General features: G+C 35.7%; 1 protein-coding gene across 8 annotated transcripts in view; it reads right to left on the bottom strand.

The window, feature by feature from the left end:
* Positions 1-3,543: 3,543 nt before the first annotated feature.
* The window catches only part of KDM6A (lysine demethylase 6A), a 180,823-nt gene continuing 162,231 nt past the window's right edge, over positions 3,544-22,135 (bottom strand). For all 8 annotated transcript variants that reach the window (XM_053917341.2, XM_053917340.2, XM_053917338.2 and 5 more), the window contains 3 exons: positions 7,788-7,914; positions 5,292-5,462; positions 3,544-4,131 (listed from right to left, as the gene is read on the bottom strand). In XM_053917341.2, coding sequence (XP_053773316.1) covers positions 4,102-4,131; positions 5,292-5,462; positions 7,788-7,914 — 328 coding nt within the window. In that variant the 3' untranslated portion in view covers positions 3,544-4,101. The remainder of the gene's footprint in view (positions 4,132-5,291; positions 5,463-7,787; positions 7,915-22,135) is intronic.

Consider the following 22,135-nt stretch of genomic DNA (forward strand, 5'->3'; position numbering starts at 1 on the left):
GGAGATCCCCATTTTTTGTTTATTGCCCCTTCCAATTACTGATAGTGTCCTCTTTTGATCTCAAAGGAGTTCTGGTTTGGACTATGAAAGATATGACCAGCCTAATTATAGGTTCTTAAATTTAAAGACATCTTTCTGTTAAGTACTTAAAATGAAAAGGTTCTTTCAAACATGACTGCTAAGCTAGCACTCAGTAATTCCTATTTCTCTGTAGACAGAGGTAGACCAGCACTTGCTCTGAAGTTGGATTACCACAATGAAAGTCTTAGCTTCAACACTTACTAACCGCAAACCTTGGGCAAATTGCCATGATCTCTTTTCCTCAATTACTTATCTGTAAGATAGGAATAAAACAGTACCTAACTCAGAGTCATTGTTAGGACTAAAAATAATGTATATAAAGTACTTAGCACTGTGCTTTGCACAAATACTCAGTTAACTGGTAGGTATCTTTGTACCACGTTAAATACCGTAACTAAAAAGGTATGTTTTCCTTTCAAAAACAAAACACCACGTGGGTTTCTTCATGGTATATATAGAATTATTACTGTGTAAAGCAGTCCAAGACAATGATATGAAATACTTAAAACTGGTGACCTGTTTGCTATTCATCAAAAACCAACATAATTTCATACCTAGGGTCCTGAAAGACCAAACTGACTCACACTTCCTCTCACATTCAACACTTTTCTCCATCCACGGCAATGAAGATTGTTGCTCCACCGAAGGTGCCTGGCAAATAAATGTCACCATCCATCTTTTGCCAACCCCAAAAAATCCCTTTAACCCTCATTTTTGCAGCATGGAGCAGTTTTCAAAAGCTCTAGGTTGTGTAACATCACCCAAGGCTGGTTTCTTTTAGCTTTCTTTTCCTTTGCAATCTCCTCTCCTCTCCATGCTGACATTACCTCTCCTTACCACAGTTCCTCTGGCTCTAAGCACCACTTTAACGGACAGCTAGATACATGGTTCTGACCCAGGCCTTTCCTAATTCCAACTACTTAGATGCCCTACAAGCAATTATCTTCACTTCCAGAACTGTACTTCTGTATTTCCTATTCTGGTTAGAAGCACCTCCACCCACCCTGAACACATCTAAGGGGTTCTGTGGACTTTACCTTTTGTCTTTCAAATCCTTATTTCCATCCTTGGAATATTCTAAGTTCAAGCCTGTCATCTCTCCCTTGAATTTCTGTACTTAGAAATATCCCTCAGGAAGTATTTGTTGAGATCTTGCTTCCAGGCATACCCTCTGGGTCAAAGAACTTTTTATAAAAATTTAAAAAGGAAATATCCCTCTGGCAGCAATGTGCAGGATAGATGAAATGTGTTAAAGCAGGCAGGAAGACTACCAAATTCAGTATTGTACTTTTGCACAAATTCGTGGATGGTTCCATGTTAACCACAGGGTCAGGTATAAACATCTCTCATGGCAGAAAGCTTTCCAATATCAGGGCCTTCCTTCCTGTCCAGATGTCTTTTAACACTTGTCAAACCCCTTAAAGTTCCCAAGTCCTCTTGCTCTGGAAGGTGTGATCATTGATGTAAATTAAACCCTGCTGAAACGCAAGCCCCAATACTACTCACCCTTATTACCCGTTATAGGTTTTGCCTGATTTATTACATGAATCTCCCATGTTATATGTGTATGTGGAGGGTAGAAGGCAGGGGTCACATCTTATCCAGATTTGTTTAGATGCTAAATAAATATACTAACTGAAAATATACATAATTTAAAGATTTAATAACTAGGTTCTGAGGACTAGATACTTCATTTAAGGTAAATTCATATTATGGGACCTGAAGTTTCAGTTGACCAATTACTAGTATATTGAAGGTCCTGTCAACTTACTACTTTGGAAAGGTAATTCAGATTTTAGATTTTATTTCAAAATGCAAAAGCCAAATTTTTACTGATTTAACTTGAATAGGTTAAGCAAGTTGAACTGCTATACTTATGATGATTATAAAGGATATTAAATTAACGAAAAGCAGTTTTACATATGCCTTTTTTCATCTAGTTACAATTCGGAGTAATTTTCAGATGTTTGATTTCTATCTCCTATTCTCTCTATCCATTCAAAGACTAAGCTGAGGAAGTATTACTCTTGACATACAACTTCCAAATAGGTATTGGTGAAACACCACCAAATTACACCTAAATGTCACACAACTTACATTAATCTTGGCAATAAACTATCTTGATAAAACCTTAGAAAGTAAGATACTGTGTAAGATAAACTAGAACCAAGAAACATTTAGGTATAGCTTTTGCATTCTTATAATCGTTTCTGGATAGCTGGCTTACAATTTTTATTTGCAAGAAATGTTTGTCTTTAGTTCATTTAGAAATACTAATGGTTAAACATCCTGAGCAGCACTTAGGCAAGCACTCTTGCTTCTTAAGTACAGTAGAAAAGTACTTGATTAATGCAATCAACATGGCATTTTAACAGAAAGAAGTAAAAATTCTCTTTAGTCATACATATAATTTCATTTATAGCATGCTTCTTCACAGAAGCTTCCTGGGAATATATTAGAAAGTTATCAAGAACAGAGTAATAAAATGAGAGTATGTGCCAAATGCAAGGTACTATTACTTTAAAATAAAATACTATTGTTAATTAGAAGTGACCTGTTAATGCTAATATAGCTTGCTATATTTCACTAGTGATATGGAATTTGCAGACTAGCCTCCCCCATCATGTCATGCAAGGAGGAAGGCATGAAATTTCAAAATTGCCTAACATTAAAAAATAAGTCTCTTAATTTATTTGCATTCTAAAATAGAATCCTTCATCTGATTTTTTTCCATATAAAATGCTAAGTGATGATGTACAGGATTTGTCAAGCCCGTATCACATTCCCTTAAGTTCAATCACTATTGGGTTTCTACTATTATACTACATTTTGGCAGCAATTGTTTATTGGTCTGTCACTGAAGTAATTGCAACTTAACAATAAACCAGTCTGACATTTTAGGTGTTGAAGATACATACCATATATATTTCTTTAAAAATAATCATACTTTTGTAAGCAATACTTTACAGTAGACACCTCAAAAATCTACCATAGATGTGAAACTTAAAATGAGAAAATTTTAAGTTCTAAATCTTTATACATATATATCCAGATTTCTATATATATTATATATACATACATAAGTATATATAAAATATATATAATCAGATTTGAAAAATGAACAAAAACTGGGCACTGTACATAAAGTCTTTTTAAAACTCAAACAATAGAAAACTCTTTAAACATTAAACAATTTTAATAAAAGTTTCTGTACAATGCTAAGCAGTTTTATTTACACATAGAAAATGTAATAGGAGTAGTGTTTGAAATTACAGAACTCCTTAAAATTTCAATGGCAGGTAAATCTGGAAAAAATAACAGCATTCCATTCACAAATATTTTCAAGCAATAAATATGTATTTATAAATAGTGTAAATTTACATCAAGATTAGAAACAAAAATCACAAATCTGAAGTTTATTCCTTAGTCTATGTGCAATCCATTATCTTTGTGACTTGGCTGTTAATTTTTTAAACATTTTATTTAGGAACCAAAAGTGTAATAACCGTCATGGTTTCAAAACAAGACAGAGAAACATAAAAGCAGTAAAAAAATTCCTTACCTAACTTTTCACATTAAAAAAAAAAAAGTTGACCAAAGAAAGCCTTAAAATTGCTAACTACCTTACAAAGAAATGATCAGCTAGACTAGTATTTTTTCCAAGGAAAATTCTGAAGGGGGAAAAGATGAAAACTGATTCATCAGCCCAGAAATAGAGAAATATAAAAGAGGTTGTCTTCAAGTCAGTAGTCTGTATGATGTTGCCAGTTTTGTCAGATATATACAAAACACGGAAATTATTATGTTTTTTTTCTGAAGCACAGCTGGATCAGCTTGTGAGAGTCCTGGAGTAGGAGCAGTGCTCTCTGTCCAGTTGGTTGACACTCCGCACTTGGAAGGTTGCATAGACACAGTTTTCAGCCAGCAGCCTTACGAGACAGCTACAAAAACCAGTGGGTGCAGAACCGGATTACTTCCTGAATAGCAGAAAAGGTCGCATTGAATGTCCATGGAACAATATCAAGATGAGGAAGATGGTAATGGAGGAGCCTAAAAAAAAGTAAGGTATGTTACTTTGGTATACAAATTGTTAATAGTGTTCCCTAGCTCAATGCTGAAAACAGTCTGCTAATGAATGTAGGGAAAAAACAATTTTCAAGGAAGTTTCAACAGCCTGCAAACATGATGTCAAACTACAACCTCCCTTACTGACTCCCTAGCCAATTCTCCTAAGAGTCTGAGATCATTACCCTACTTAGTGCACCTGCATTTTTTTGGAACTTCTTCACCAAATAGTCGTATGCTCAAGAACATTACAATTCAGTAACATTTTTTTATGGTAGGCCATTTTTTTAGATTGCTTTTTAAAAAAAGGCTTGTGGAAAATAATGTAACAAATCAATTACAATTTTATTAGTGACTGGATGCAGAACCTATCTCAACTAGATAATATATTTTGTTTAACATACTACAGATAATTTTCTTCTTCAAGCAATCTTGAAGACCATTCGAATGAAAATATCAGGAACTAATTTCAAGAATTCAGTTCTTAATCTCATATGTAAGAGAAATTTATTGGAGGAAATCAACAACAATTCATAAATTATGTCTGCTTCTATTCATAAAACTAGTGACGTGCTAGAGTAAAGTGCTTCCCCCCAAATCTGCTGTTTAAAATTTTTAAAAAACCCTGTAACTTATAAGTATACTTGAATTCATAAGGTTTTGTAACATAGCAAGAAGTTAAGTGCCATCAAATATTCCCATGAGGTTAATACTTCCGGCAAAGACAAAATTTTTTAAAAATACAATGAGCTCTAAAAGCAGAAGTATGTTTAAAAGCACATTTACTGATTCATTTTGTTGACACTAATAATCTGTGTATACACAAAAATTTTATCAACTGCCATTAGATGGCATAAAGAATATAATAGTGTTCAAAAAGCAAATAAAGTTTTAAAAATATAATTACTGTGACATTCTTTAGGCTGATCTCACCAGAAAGAAAAGTGAAAATGAAATATGCTATCTTCATAGGAATAAATACTTGCAAGTGGGGTGGGGAATGATATAAGTACTTCCTCATGCAATATCCAACAAACCAAAAGAAAACTGAAATATTTCATTACCTCCTGCTTATCAGGTGGCAGAACAAACAACGCTGCTTCCCTATCCAGCTAACTATGTACTCACATGTTGATTTCACTTACTAATGTAAATTGATCATAGACTTGCATCAGGTCCTCCATCTTGTACTGTTCTAGCACCACAAAATTTTCCAGGTTTCTGCTTGTTTTTCGTGCACAATCTTGGCAATGCACTACGTAGGTCTTTCGAGAAATGCTCTCATTAGTAACAAAAAGCAGATCAAAAACCTCCACCTATTTTATACAAGAGAAAAACCATTCAATAGCGACAGTGGTATTTATTGTATTGCTTTAATATAATTATAGAATTCTACTTTACATGGAATTGTGGACAGTTATTTCTAGTTAAGATGGGCACCAAGACAAACTTAGCTGTGCTTAAGATTCTTTAATGGACAAGGTTTATTCTGAACTAAACCCAAAGACATGAGTGGTAATGCATATTCAGGGCAGTGACCTAAGGAAATGGCATACTCATCACAACCACCAGCTAAAGCCTAATTTAAAAGTTGGATAAAAATCAGTCTATTTTGTTTTAAATCCAAAACATTTGTATACAAACACATAAGAGTAGGCATCACTTTCCTTTTACTTCTCATAACAGGGCACTGTGTATAGATATTTGTCTTCCCCTACAGACCGAGCTCCGCAAAGATAAGACTATGTTTACTCACTTTTGCACCTCCAGGGCATATCATAGTGCTCAATGTTTAGTCAAATCTCAAAACACTTGCTGAATGAATATAATCTGATTTTACAGATGAGGAAACTGACAGGTAAATGACAGTAAGTATACAGCTATAAGCCTCATGGTAAGGAGTATGAGTACAAACAAAAAGTGAACTCATGAGTATAGTATGATTTTAGAATAATACCTGTATCTTATACAGAAAGAATGGTGAGTTGCTAAGGTTCAGGCAGGATAAGGAATAACACTGCAGGATAGGAGTCACTGTGAAATACTGGAAAGGTTATACATTCATCTTCCTGAGGTGTAACACACCTAATTAGAATCTGTCTAAGCTCCTAATGACTTACTTTGGCCAGGTGATACAACATTAAAATAGCAGATGGATTATTTAAAATAAAAGCCAACGACAGAATTAGAGAATTTCAAGGTTTGGAATGGTTCATTAATATCTCTGGCATATCCTTGAATTTATTCAATGACAGAAAACTCTCATGACTTCATGTCTTCTTTGAAAAGCTATGTCCATCAAAACCCCAGAGTTCACCATGTCTTCCATTACCACCAATGGGCAACATGATTCATGATTTGAGCCAGAAAATTTGTGAGCATCCTTCAACCTGTCCCTCACTTCTGCCACTTAAGAAGCTGTCTTGTGGATTTTATCTATGAAATAATTTTGAGTTCTCGTCTAGGCCTTAAGATAACAACTCTTACTTAAGACCTCTGCAACAGCTTCCTACCTCCATCTTTTCAAATCACTTCTCTCTTTGAAACACATATCCAAGTTGGTTGCCTCTCAAAATCTTTTGATGGCTTCAATGACCTCAGAATAAATAGCAAATTCCTTTCAGTCCTTCAAGATGCTCTGTAAGCTTCCTACTACCTAGACGTATAATTAGTATTGTCTGTGTTCCAGTCACATTGGACTACTTATCTATTTATGAATAAGCCATTCCATTTCCCATATTGTTATTATAGCTTATAATAACATTCATTCTACCTCCAATTCTCACCATTTTTTAGCCCTCTGAAGTCACAGTCAGCCTTAAGTATGGACTCAAATGTTAATACTTTTGTGAACTCTTATGCCAATAATAGATACAAAAATTTGGTCATTTTTTACCCTCAGTGTTATCATAACAGTACAAATCTTATGTACATTATAATTGTTTATAATTTGTGTTCTTAAGAGTAGAAAGGAAGCTCCTTCAGGTACCATATCTTCATTATTTCTGCATCTCTGCAAGCATTGGCTTCAAAAGAAGACTGACCAATGTATTGTGAATTGCATCCGACAGGATGGAATCTTGATCTGCCTGAAGCTATAATGAACTACAGGGTCCAACACAAATAATGCCTATTTTATTACAAAATCATAAGCATGTAATTCTGTAACATAACACTATCACACTCAAGCACACCATATGACATTTTAGGTAAAATGTTCAAATTAAAACTATAAATTATTACACCCATATTTTTACCCTACCAACTACACTCAAGCAGGCAGTACTTCTGCCAGACCCTGTACATCCGGTTTATTGGCATCTGTCTGCTTCTGGATTGTTCTCAGTTTAAAATCTCAAGACTAAACTTCTTGATGACTATCACCTGTTAAATATCTAACAGATGAATGACTCTGTAGTAGCTACTTTTAGCGTCAACTCATATTTTAGTAAAATAATATTATCACCAGATTAAATTTTAATATAATAGCTAAGTAACAAGAAAATAACATTAAACCGGTCAATTTCAGTAAAATGTATTACATGAAATTATAAATACATTTTAAAAAATAACTAAAGAGAAACCGGAGAGGTAAAGTAAAGGACTTTATAAAACAAGGGTGGATAAGAACAGTTATTTACCTCACAAATGCTACAATAATGAGCCGGTTCTTCTTTTGTCCGCCCATGCCATATAATCTCTTTTCCTGCAGCAATGAGAGCTTCCCTCAACGTCTGACATTGCTTCAGAGTTCTTAGAAGACAATACCTATTGTGAGGAAAAAATTATTTGTGACCAGCAACTGAATACTGAATATTCTTTAACACAAAAGATATACTATTAGAAATAATGCCAAGAGACTCTGTTCCAATACCTGTGACTATTTTTCTTCTGTCAATTTCTCAAATGTTCTCAGATTTTAAAAAAAGGTTTATGTTTAGCAGGTTTGATGATAACATTAGATCATTTAAAGTTGAGAATAATTTGCATCTGAACATAAAAATATAATGATCTTAATATATAAAACCTGATTCCTTGCTTAAGTATAAGCTGTTAATTTTGGCTCTTATTTGGGCAAGTCAGTTAACCTCTTTGGGAGTCAATATTCTCATCTTTGAAATAAGGGGTATGAATTCCAGATCTGAACTGCTGTGATTCTAGCAAGGCAGGAAGGCACATTATTTCTATCAACACTATCCAGATAATCATAAACAGCATCATGTGTATAGTTGCTTTGGAAATTTTTTTGAGTCTACATGCAGAAAACCAAATTGGTTTTACTCTAGCACTAATGAAGAAAAAAGACATTTAAATCCTCTATTTTAACTTGAAAATAATATAGTGGAATGTTTTATTTATATTAACACAATTGAACTTTTCTTGTAATTTGTACCTTTTCTAAACACATACTTATGATGCTAACAATATAGTGAATTCTCACAATTTGTGCTGATGTTCCTACAGGTTTGCTCTCATTACTTGAAATTGTCTGCTAAATTCTCTTACTCTCCTCTGAATCTTAGTGGCTCAGGTTCTCCATTTCAACAAAGAGGCTGGACTAAATGATCTCTGAGGCACTTTTGCCTCTAAAATTTGGAGACAATGAAATACCCCAAAGAAAAGGAAATGGGTTTAGCAACTGAGTACTGTTTGAAAGCGAAGGTCTTATCAGTTTTATTCATCTTGCTTACTCTCTGCCTATGACAGTGCCTGGCATATAGAAGGTGCTCAATAAACATTTGATTACTGAAAAACTAAAATTTAGAGTATGATAATTAATACCATATTTAATTTCTCTTAATTTATATTTCCTTGTTAGTTTATGAGACTAAGTTAAAGTTATCATCACTTTATCGGAGCCTATGGAAATTAAGCCAGGATAAAAGATGACTAAAAATATATGTAAAACTTGTTAATTTATTTAACAAACATAAAACAATATCAACTTCACAGTTGTAAGGCAAATCTATTAAGTATCATTAAAAGAATGTCTCACTTTGTTCAATAATTCTTGCTCATTTAACTTATTTAGAAAAAAACCCCCAAAACTTTAGACTATGGTTGCAAATCCAAGCTAGGACAGCTCTCTCTTCTCTCTGTCTCTCTCTCCGTGTGTATTCTGTGGTATGTGTTTGTGACAGTGTGCCAGGGAGGTAGCAAGTAAAAACCTAGATCATGGCAAACCAGAGAATATAATTTAGACTATGCTGCTAGCTCTTGAACAGTACACCACTCTTTCCCTTTTCCTTCCTTCCCTGTGTCCCATACAATTCACCTCTGAAAGCCCTGATCTTACTGAACAAGTTAGCCAATCAGGGCTTCAAAATAAGGTCTCTTTCATAGGAAAATAATGCCCAAAATCCTGTAAGATACCTCTGGAAGAATGGCAGACTCCACTATGTTCTCATGCAGGAACAAAAATAATAAAACAATAAAATAAAAATAAAGAATAAGGACCAGACAGGAGGCTTGGTATTAAGTACTTAACACATATTATGCCATTATTATCTTGATCTTACAAATGTACAGAGTGCTCAGAAACTAAATTTGTCTGTCTTACGACATAAGGCTATCACAATGACTCTCACACTTCTTCTTACCCACTCCCTCTCTTCTCTTTTGAAGATGAGATAAACTCAATGTAGTTGTTTTCCCCCAAACACAAAGCCTTGGTTCTGTGGAGTATTATTATCCCACTCTTTACTCAGAAAATTAACTTTCAACTGCAATGCTGATTACATTGGCAGTTAAATGGCAATTTATAATTTATGGTTAGTCTGCTACTTTCATCTAGAAAAAGGCAATATACTACTTCCCTGCAAAGAGTAAAGGGTTAGAGATAGGGCTGCCAGTAATACTAGGCCATGAATATTCTGTGTCTAAAATCACAGCTCCAGAATTTTTATTCTGTGAGATATGAGAACCCTAGAAAAGAGACAGCTCTATTAATCTGATCTGACAATGAATAACCAAATTAGTTTCCTCCCTGCCCTTAATATTAAAGTTGTTTGTTCCTTCCCATTTTCAAACTGTAGCCATTGGAATAGGAGGAGATGAGAGAGAGAGAGAGAGAGAGACAGAGACAGAGACAGAGAGACAGAGAGAAAGAGAAAGAGAGAGAAGAGAGAGAGAGAGAGAGAGAGAGAGAGAGAGAGAGAGAGAGAGAGAGAGAGAGAGAGAGAGAGAGAGACGCTCTTTTGAAGTCCACAGCAATGAGCAGGTCCTAAGGAAAGAATGATTCCATTGAAGGGCAGGGAAATAGTAGAAAATACAGACCTTTAGGAGAAGGAGCCTAGGGAAGATAAGATATAATATTCAAGACTTAACAGTAATCTCTTCTGCTTTGATTAACCCTAGACTTTGATTTTACATGAAGATGTTTGAGTGTACTGAAGAGCTAAAAAATAAGTTAAAAAAAATCAAGGTTGTCATTTCCGCTATCATTTTAGTTTTGTTGAATTTTAATAAATTTACCTTATACCAATTAAGAATTCAATTTGTTAAAAATAACATTAAATCACTAGCAAAAACTGTAAAAATATAGAAGATACGCTGTTTTTAATAAATGCATTTTAGAAATAGAGTCAGAAATAATTTCAGGAGATTAGAGAAGCAGGGAATTCTCTGACTTTTAAGGATCATTGTGGTTTCAGGATCTAACCCCTGTTTTTAGCTATTTGGATGAAAGACTACCGCAGAACGGCAGAATATTAAAGACAATTCTGGCCTGGAAGAAAACCAAGAAAAGGCTGACTGAGGGCTTGGTGTATTTGAGGTTACACAGTAGACTCTAAGTCCACTCAAAAACCAATCTACAAATAGAAATGAAAATATATACTTAAAATATTAGAGTAAGAAAACTGAAGAGGATAATATTAAGAAAAATGATCATACACAATATATTCATAAATTAGGCAAAAGATAAATAGACATAGTATACCAAGGATGCTAAGGAGGGAGAGCTCATCTTCAAGCGAGGGGAGGTGGAAATCACAGAAGTGCACATAAAGAAGTTGTCAATTTAGATGTAAGCAGGAAGGAAAGGTAGGAGGGAGGCACTTTCCAGGCAGAAGAAATGCCCGAGAGCAAAGATTACTTAGGGAACAAATGAATGTTTTTACAAGATTTTAATCTTGGGATGAGGTTTCTGGGGCAGGAAAATAAACAAACGAAGCCATAAGTGATGTAATATTATATTGAAGTTAAGACAACACTGGGGATTACTTTAACATTCTGGGAGCAACCTTTCCAAATACCAGTGTAGACGCAGATGAGGCACAGGTTAACTTGATATGGCACTTTTAAAGTCTTTATGGTAACCATCTCAGCCACTAAGAAACAGATGGTGTATAAATTCAAGCATACCAAGAGGCACTTTGCCTTGTACAATCCCTCTTACTGAAAGAGCCATGCAGGGAAAGCCAGCCAACACATGAGCCCTCATTAACATACCTGTCACTCCAGGGTTACATTCCCCCAGAGACAACAGTGAGGGTTTAAATGTCAGTAAGACATCTAACAGTTTCATTTAAACTAACCACATGGCGGAAAATCAAGGTCTCAGTCAATGATAAAATGAGTATCTTAGCTTTAAACTCTCAGGTAGAAACAACAAGCATTAAAGCAAAATATATGTTAACCATGAGAAAGTAGAGTTTTAAAACTTTTAGATTTTGTTTGCTCAATGTTATCACAAAACATTGTATATGTAACCCAATAGTGTATTAGAAGATCCCCTTGGGCAACAGTGTTGGGATCTATGCTAACTATGGATTGGTCTTCGTAACTATACCCTGATCACAGGATTCATCTAGGCCACCATGAGAGAGATTGCAGGGTTCTTTTCATTGAGCTTTCAATTATTTTGTTAGAAACAGAGCCTAGAAATCGATTTTAATAAGAGTCTGAGATGATTATTATGATCAGGCAAGTAAAAACCAGTGCAAACCTCCTGTTTTATAAGTGGTGAAGTGGGAAGACATGTCAAAAATTCTGTAAAATTTCCAATACACTAGTATAATAACAACTTCACAAATCACCATGTCTTTATTTTTTTAAAGATTTTATTTATTTTTAGAGAGAGGGTTAAGGGAAGGAGAAAGACAGGGAGAGACATCAATGTGTGGTGGCCTCTCATGTGCCACCCACCGGGGAACTGGCCCGCAACCCAGGCATGGGCCCCAACTAGGAATCCAACCAGTGACCCTTTGGTTCGCAGGCCGGCACTAAATCCACTGAGCCACAACAGCCAGGGCACCATATTTTTATAATTAGAGCCTTAAAAAACCAGAGAGAGAAAGCTTCAGGGTAGGTAAGAGCACAGATTATAGAGCTAGATTGCATGGGTTCAAATCCTAGCTCCACACATACTTACTGTGCCTTCGTTTGCTCAACTATAAAAAGGGGGCAGCTAACTTACAGTGCTACTATGAGGACTACATGCCATATAAATGATTAGATTAGTGCCTGGCAGTGATCTACATCTGAACTTCACAAATAAAATCCATAAATTGTGTTAAAGTAATTATATAATTACTAAATTGAAGTTTTTTTTTAATTTGAAAAAACTATGCAATGAGTGCCAACTGAAAGTGCAATAGTTACACCAAAAAGAACATAAAACGAATTATTTAAAAGGAGTTTAGTTTAGATTCTATTAGGTCAGAATTTCTGAACCTCAGCACTACTGTTATTTTGCACTGGATAATTGTTGTGTGTGTGTGCTGGGGGTAGTGGGGGACTGTCCTGTACACTATAGGACTTTTAGCAGTATCCCTAGTTTCTACACACAAAGTATTAGTAGCATCCCTGCCACTCTAATCATGACACTGCCATATGGCCCCTGGGGACAAGAGCAAGGGCAACCAAAATTGCCCACAGTTGGGAACCACTGTACTAGATCCATGAATATTAACTTTCTTAAAAATCAGGTGATTGAGGTTTCCATAATTACTATTAACAGTTTATTCTAAGACCTACATAATATTCATAAGTTATATTAGAAAGATAATATATCATCCTCATTTTTCAGAAAGGTAAACAAGAGTAGTAATAGGTTTAGTAATTTGCCCTTGGTCCCCCAGCCAGTAAATGGAGAATCTAAGATATACGAAGGTAACCTAGACTACAAACAACTACACGATGCTGCCGTGCCTGCAATATTTCACTGGGATGTTAAATAGCACAGATTCTAACACTTAAAAAATTAAAAAGGAAAGGCAAATAATGAATATATAGTGATTACACATATACAAAAGGCACAAAAAAGCACATAAAGTGCCACTATTGTGAATAAGATACTTTTAAAAACTAAGATAAAAAGAATAAAAATGGTCAAAAGAATGACAAAATGATATAAGAAATTAAGTTTGTGATTTCACTTATACGTGGAATCTAAAGAATACTACAAAACAAAACAAAAACAGACTCACAGACACACAGAACAGATCAATGCCAGAGGGGAGGGTGTTTGTGGCAAAGACTTATCTGATGACTCCTGATGAGGTTATGTAGGTATTAACTGTACTAGTCTTTCAACCATTTTTATAGTTTAAAAAAAATTTCAAAATAAAAAGTTGGGGGAAAAAGGATGAACAAGTTTTGTGGGTAGTAGCAATGCATAGTATGCAAATTTTATATATTTTAAAGGAGAATAAGTTATATCAACAAAGAAAAACTATCATAGTTCAATGAGTTAAAGGAGATCAGCAGCCTTATGTTTGAGACTGCTCTACTTTAAAAACAGTTAATGATCCAGAAAACTCAACTACTAACAGGTAGGGCTTAAACCTGAGAGACATTTAAGAGTTTTGTCTACTTCCAGCCGAGATGGAGGCATAGACAGATACACTGTGCCTCCTCGTACAACCAAAAGATGGACAACAATTTAAAAACAGAAAACAACCAGAACTGACAGAAAATCGAACTGTGTGGAAGTCCGACAACCAAGGAGTTAAAGAAGACACATTCACCCAGACCGGTAGGAGGGGCGGGAACGGGCAGCTGGGCGGAGAGGACACACGGCAAAAACAGTGGCTGGTGGACCCCACGGCCCCACATTCGAGTGCAGATAAACCAGGAGGAACAGCAGGGGAGTGAAACAGACCACGCAATCCCAGGGTTCAAGCTCGGGGGAAATAAAGCCTCAAAACCACTGATTGAAAACCCCTTGGGGGTTGAGGTGGCAGTGGGAGAAACTCCCAGCCTCACAGGAGAGTTCACTGGAGAGACGCATAGGGTCCTAGAACGTACACAAACCCACCCCCATGGGAATCAGCACCAGAAGGGCCCACTTTGCTTGTGGGTAGCAGAGGAAGTGACTGAAAGCCAGCAGAGAGTGGAGCAAGAGGCACTATTCCCTCTTGGACCCCCTTCCCCACATACGACGTCACAGCACAGTGCCGTGGGTTGCCCTGCCCATGTGAATATCTAAGGCTCTGCTACTTTACATAACAGGCGCGCCAAGACAAAAAAAAAAAAAAAAGTCCCAAAGGACAGAACAGATCAAAGCTCCAGAAAAAATATAACTCAGCAATGAAGAAATAGCCAACTTATTAGATACACAGTTCAAAACACTGGTAATCAGGCTGCTCACAGAATTGGTTGAATTTGGTCACAAATTAGATGAAAAAATGAAGGCTATGCTAAGAGAAACAAAGGAAAATGTACAGGGAACCAATAGCGATGGGAAGGAAACCGGGACTCAAATCAATGGTATGGACCAGAAGGAAGAAACATCCAACCAGAAAAGAATGAAGAAATAAGAATTCAAAAAAATGAGGAGAGGCTTAAGAACCTCCAGGACATCTTTAAACGTTCCAACATCTGAATTATAGGGGTACCAGAAGGAGAACAGGAAGAACAAGAAATTGAAATTTTATTTGAAAAAAAAAATGAAGGGGAACTTCCCTAATCTGGCAAAGGAAATAGACTTCCAGGAAGTCCAGGAAGCTCAGAGAGTCCCAAAGAAGTTGGACCCAAGGAAGCACACACCAAGGCACATCATAATTACATAGCCAAGATTAAAGATAAGGAGAGAATCTTAGAAGCAGCAAGAGAAAAGGACACAGTTACCTACAAAGGAGTTCCCCTAAGACTGTCAGCTGATTTCTCAAAAGAGACCTTACAGGCGAGAAGGGACTGGCAAGAAGTATTCCAAGTCATGAAAGGCAAGGACCTACATCCAAGATTACTGTATCTAGCAAAGCTATCATTTAGAATGGAAGGGCAGATAAAGTGCTTCCCAGATAAGGTCAAGTTAAAGGAGTTCATCATCACCAAGCTCTTATTATATGAAATGTGAAAGGGATTTATCTAAGAAAAAGTAGATAATATGAACAGTAAAATGACAGCAAACTCACAGTTAATAACAACCACACCTAAAACAAAAACAAAAGCAAACTTAGCAAACAACTAGAACAGGAACAGAATCACAGAAATGGAGATCACATCAACGGGAGTGGGAAGGGGAGAGAGGGGGAAAAGGTACAGAGAATAAGTAGCATAAATGGTAGGTAGAAAACAGACATGGGGAGGGTAAGAATAGTATAGGAAATGTAGAAGCCAAAGAACTTATATGTATGGTCCATGGATATGAACTAAAGGCGGGGGGTAGATGTGGGTGGGAAGGGGTGTGCAAGGAGGAGGGGAGAGAAGGGGGGAAAATGAGACAGTTGTAATAGCATGATCAATAAAATATATTTTTAAAAAAGTTTTGTCTAAAGAAAGAGAAATTAAGTTTGCTTGCAATATATGGGGCATGTGTAGAAAAACATTTTTCATTTTAACAGTTAAAGGAAATCAAAAAAGAAATTATGCCTTGAGCTTCCACTAAAATTTTCCTTAGGAGTTAGGCTGTGAACTTTTTAAGTCAAGTTCACTGCATTATGAAATGAGAGAAGTAGTCAAAATAATGAATATTCTTTTGAATCACGGTAATGTAGGAGGTATCTGGAAGAATGTGGAGTATAAAGATTAGTGTATTTTAGTAAAATAGTTAGGATGTAAAAATTGAAGGAGATTTACTAAATGACTAAAGGATGCTATGAAATTGCAGGGTTCTAAAAGACCCAATTTGATTTTGAAAATGCAAAGAAAAAAAACAAGAATGATGTTGACTGGTTTAAGCACAAGTAATTCAGTCTCAAAATAAGGAGAGATAGTAGGTGCAATAGGAGATAACATCATTTCCCATTATTAAGTCACTTAGTATAAATACAGGTTCATAATCTACTACAAACCTACAAATTTCTCATAAATTTTTCATAAACTCATCTGATGTTGAAACTTGACCTGAGGTGTTTTATAGTTTTTACCTACCTCATGAGAGTGACTATATGTTTTACTGCAGAAATATTAATGTGTTTGATTCTAGGATACTGTCACAGACCCTGTTGGGAAGGTAAAATATATTGTAAATGTACTTTATTACCTTACTAAGTCCTAAGATTTCTAACTATCAAAACACATTTGGCCTAAGGAGTTTAGGATAAGGAATTATAGAACTGCAGTACTTTTGTGAAACCTTTCCTGAATGTTCCCCTCTTTCAGAATTGCTTCCCCCTCTGTGCTTCTCCCATTTTTTAAAAAAGATTTTATTTACTTATTTTTAGAGAGGGGAAGGGAGGGACAAAGAGAGGGAAAAATATCGATGTGAGAGAGAAACATTGATCGGTTGTCTCTCACATGCCCCTCAAACCTGGGACCAAACCTGCAACCCAGGCATGTGCCCTAACTGCGAATTGAACCAGTGACCTTTCTGTTGGTGGGACAATGCCCAGCCCACTAAGTCACATTAGTCAGGGCTCTGTACAGTTTTTTAAACAAATTTTTCCATCATTGTAGTAAAGATCATGTATTTTAATGTTTTGACTATTTCCCATTTAAGTGCGAGGGAAGTGATCAAATATTTCTATCACATAGCACACAATACCTGAGCATCAACTCAATTCATGATAAGTATTAAACAAATTTGAAAGAATGAAAAGAACTGGGTAGAGCTTACTGAGTCGGCTGAGTGGATGAGAAGGCACAAGGTAAATTTTGCTTATATTCTTTTTGATTGGGCAGACTTACCACTTAATGTGAAAACCTAAACATCATACATTGTAGATTCACAGTATTTATGAATTAAAAACAATAACTTACAGGGAGAAAGTTAAGGAAGATAACTGTATTTGTATATCTTCTCCATTCCACTTCTTATATCTCACTGATATATATTTTTAAATATATTTTTAAATAGTCTATACAACTCATACTTTCAATGTATACCGAATTTATGCTTTACTAAAAAATAACTGAAAGGAGAAAAAAGAGAGGAGGTGTAAAAGTTGCAGTCCATATTAAAGATGGTTTAAAATATTAAAGAGAGTGATAAAAAATAAATAGAAAATTCAAGCACACATCTCAAGGCAGCATTGGGAGAAATGGCTGACAGGGTAAGTGGGGGCCAGATTTGAGGTATAAATGGGGACTTTGAAGAAAGTTTATATTTCTGCCTTAATATGCTTAAAATAGTTGGTCACTGGTGACCTCAGCAAGAGAAGTGACAGGGACATATTAAAGGTAGAAAGCCACATTTCTATGGATGGTAGAAGAAAGTGAACAGGGGATTTAGAAAATGACTCGAAGTAGAGGGAAGGAATGGTAAGAGAGAATACCATTTCTTAAGAATTGGCAGTCTAGATCAGTTGGCTGAAGCATTGTCCCATAACCCAGAAGGTCAAAGGTTTGATTCCATGTTACAGCACGTGACTAGGTTGTGGGTTCGGTCTCCAATCAGGGGCATGTACAAGAGGCAATGGATCTATGTTTCTCTCCCTCTCCCTCTCTAAAATCAGTAAGCATGTCCTTGGGTGAGGATTAAAAAAAAAGAATTGGTATTGCTCACAGAAGCCAGAACAAATCAGTACCTTTGTTGGCAGGATACTAGATTTTGAAAACAGATTTTATTTATTTACTTTTAGACAGCGGGGAAAGGAGGGAGAGAGGAGAGAAACATCAATGTGTGGTTGCCTCTCAAGAGCCCCCTACTGGGGACCTGGTCTGCAACCCAGGCGTGTGCCCTAGACTGGGAATAGACCCGACAACCCTTTGGTTCACAGGCCAGTGCTCAATCTACTGAGCCGCACCAGACAGGGTGGCAGGACACTAGATTTGAGGACCAAAGAAATGGTGTGGCTACAGTTTTACAGTAAAACTGAGCTTGTGAAAAAAAGACCCCCGTCTCTATTTTTGTAACAGTATATTCCCCATGCTCTCTTCTGACCTTTATCTAATTCAACTATTTGCTTTTCTTAAATATTCAACAGATTAATTTCCCAAGTTGTGTCCCCAGAATCCTCTTCTTCCTCTCAAGGCAATCACAAACCACTAAATAGAAGACTCCCTGGCCAGTCAACTCTGACTTTGATTGCTGTCTAAGAGTTCTATACTTCCTACAGCCTCTGTTGAACAGCTCTTTCCAACTATTTTACTGGCTCTTCAATCTTGCCCCTGCCGCAAAGTGAAATCCTGTGGCATAGATACATACAAGTGGGTTTTACATAAGGCAGATATGGGCTTAAATCCTGGTTCTAACTAAGTGGATAACCTTGGGATGCTAACAGGTATAAATGAGATAGTTTGGGGAGCACTTTGCTTATTGCTTGGCTAAATATCAAACTTAATTTATTAACAGGTATTATTACTAAACCATGTAGAACTCAGACCTGAAAACCTAAAGTATCTTTGACGGACTCTTCTCTCTTATCATCCAAAAGCTTATTCTATTTATTTAACTACTAGAAAGTAGATCTTTATGAAACCCAAATTAGATGATACTAGTTAAAAACCCACAAAAACTTTCTCACCCTAACTCTACATCTTCACCCTTCACACAACATATCTGCCTCCCAAAATACACAGGATTTCTCTGGCTCTCTGGACCTGGAAAGAATCCAGTGGATCAGTTGTTGTATTTCTTTCAGTATATTTATTTATATGCACAAACTTTTACTTCAAGACAGGATCTATACTTGATATACACATAACACACACACACACACACACACACACACACACCCACCCTTCTCAGTGCTTAGCGCGCACGCACACACACACACACACACACACACCCTTCTCAGTGCTTAGCCCAGAGCCTTGGATACAGTTGGCAAGTAATTAAGTGAAAAAAAAAGTACAAATGAAAGGAAGTATAAATAAAAGAAAGTATTGTTAACTGTTGAAAAGTACATTTTTAGCAATAGCTGAATGACTATTTTAAAAAGTAAGTGTATAAAGCAAGCCTAGGGGTCTGGATTTATGATTAACATTTTCAATCAGGATGGTAACAAAAAGACTTTGCTAATCACATCTCATGACGATGCAAGATAGATGCAGAACTGTTAGTATAATAAGGAATAAAATCAAGACTTAAATGATTGGACATTTTGTAATGGAGGATAAAAATGGAATAAGATAAATATGTAAGTGCATTTAAGTTAAGAAAAAAATGTAAGGAAGGTATGATGAACAACAGTATTACCAGTGACTTTTGGTGAAAAAATATCCAAATTATGTGTATACAATTTCAATAACAAGACAACTTTATAACAAAGATGATGCAAGTGTCAACACTCAACATTTCAAATATTAAGAGGGACAATGATAACTTAAAAGGATGTATGGAAAAGGTGACAGAGGTAAGCGATGTTTAAATCAATGAAGATCAGGTAAGAAGAAGAACAGACTATGACAATGAACTCTCCTTTTTCTCTCTGTCCCCAACACCCAATCTATGAGCAAGTCCTGTGAACTTCAGCTCCACCACAGTCCATAGTTTGATCTCTCTCTCCACCCCCATGGGTAAATATCTGCCTGGGTTCATCTGTCCTGTTAAAATTGCCTCCTAACTGTTCCCTCTTCTAACCTTGCCCTTTGGAATCCATTGTCTACAAAGCAACCAGATTCATTTTCTTAAAGTTTAAATTACAACCTATCCCTTGTCTGCTTAAAATCCTCTAATGGCAACCTATAACATCCAGAACCAATACATAAACTTACCATGTCCTAAATGTCCATGTCCAATCTAGTTCCTGTTCACTTCACTGAGCTTACTGCCAAATGCCACCTCTCTTTCTTTCTCTCATTCTGCTATCAGCACATTGGCCTTTTTGTCCTATAAACATGCCAAAGTTGTTCCCAATTCAGCATTCATTTGTTCCCTGTGCCTGAAATGTTCTACTCCTAGATCTCTGCATATTTGACTCCATCTCATTATTAAGGTCTAAGCACAAAACTCATCTTCTCAAGTACCTTCCCTGACCACTTTAGTAAAAGCAACACTCTCACCACACCCCCAACCCAAATATTATCTATTTTATCTTATTCATATTACTTATCAGTAATTTAACTATCTACCTAGAGATCTCTGTCTTGTTCCACTAGAAATTAAGTCCTCTGAGGGAAGAAATTTTAACTTTCACTCCAGTATATCTATCATCAGTGCCCAGAATAGTGTTTGGCATAGAGCTGCTTCTCAAACACTTGTTGAATGGGATTCATTCTACACGAATCCCAAATATACTTAGGGAATTGGGACCAAATGCCAAGTAGATTTTAGGCCAATTTGCAAAGAATCTTCAAGAATTACAGTGAAGTAATGAAAAAGGTTCAAGACGTTGCTGGATGACCACAAGTTATGAATGCTATAGAAGGGATTATTGCATTAAACAGGACCTTAATAACCTTCAAATGACCTTTAAAATCCTTTACAATTATAAAATCCTAATCTATCTGAAATGTAATGAGTTATTTTCTTTCTATATAGCTGTTGAATAAATGGTTTCTATACCATACCATCACTTTACCTTCAGGTGATCTGGATTAGCCTCTAGTTTATGTCTATCTCCAACTTAAACATCTTTAGTGACTTCAGACAATTTTTTCCATGTAAGAAACCCTGAATTTACTATTCATAACCACATACTATTCTGAGATATAAGTCTATCCCCCCATACCCCACTATTACATGCATAGAGCATTATACTTTTTTAAGGCTTTGTACATGGCTTTGCTATGATTTAGTTTTGTTACTTTTTGTCCTACCACTCTGCCCAGGACTAGATAAAACAGTGCAATTGATAAAGGACTGTATGATAAAGTAATCCATAGGTATATTACCTTAGCCACATAATTTTTGTTTGAATGAAATTTTGGACTTAGGTTTGAAATCATTTTAGTAAGTCATGATTACTTTGAAAAGACAGTATTTTAAAAACAACACAGTCTGACCAAATTAATATAGCTACAGGAAAAATACTTAATGTAAGTATTATTTTAACAAAGACATTTATTTTATCAGTGACTATAAAGCAGTGTATTCCAAAATGAGTTTATGAGATCAATTCTTCGAAAGATACTGGTCAAACAAATAGGTTGGAAAAATATAGTACATTATAACCCTACTCCCCATTCTCAAAACATACCAACACTTAGTCTTTAGAACATTTCATAAAAAAGAAAAAAAAAGAATGAAACTTTACCTAATCCATCATTTCCCATATTTCTTTGACCAGAATTCCCTACTTTTTAGGGGCACGGGTAGTAATGGTAGAAAACACAACTTAGGGAAACACTGCTATATATACAGCACTATATTTGAAAAAGTTACTTGTAAATAGATTTACAAAATAGCTAGGATAGAAATTTACAATAATTTAGAAGCTTACTAAGACATTAGTATTCAAGTAACTTGTATTACATGTTTAAAGCAGCTAAAACAGGGGACAATTATAAGGCAGATGATTTAATTTAAAACAATAAAATAATTAACATTTAAAAAAAAATCCCTGTATTAAATGCTAATTTCTCTGTACCAGCAAGTATTTTGTGATATCATTTCCTATCCCAATATTAAGGGCTATCTTTCAATATTAAAACTAAAGTGCTTCTAGGAATCAGGTGGTTCAGAAGGTAGTGAGGAAGCACAGGTTTGTGAATCTACTGG

Source organism: Desmodus rotundus, chromosome X (assembly GCF_022682495.2).
Source record: "Desmodus rotundus isolate HL8 chromosome X, HLdesRot8A.1, whole genome shotgun sequence".
In the NCBI taxonomy this organism is placed as follows: domain Eukaryota; kingdom Metazoa; phylum Chordata; class Mammalia; order Chiroptera; family Phyllostomidae; genus Desmodus; species Desmodus rotundus.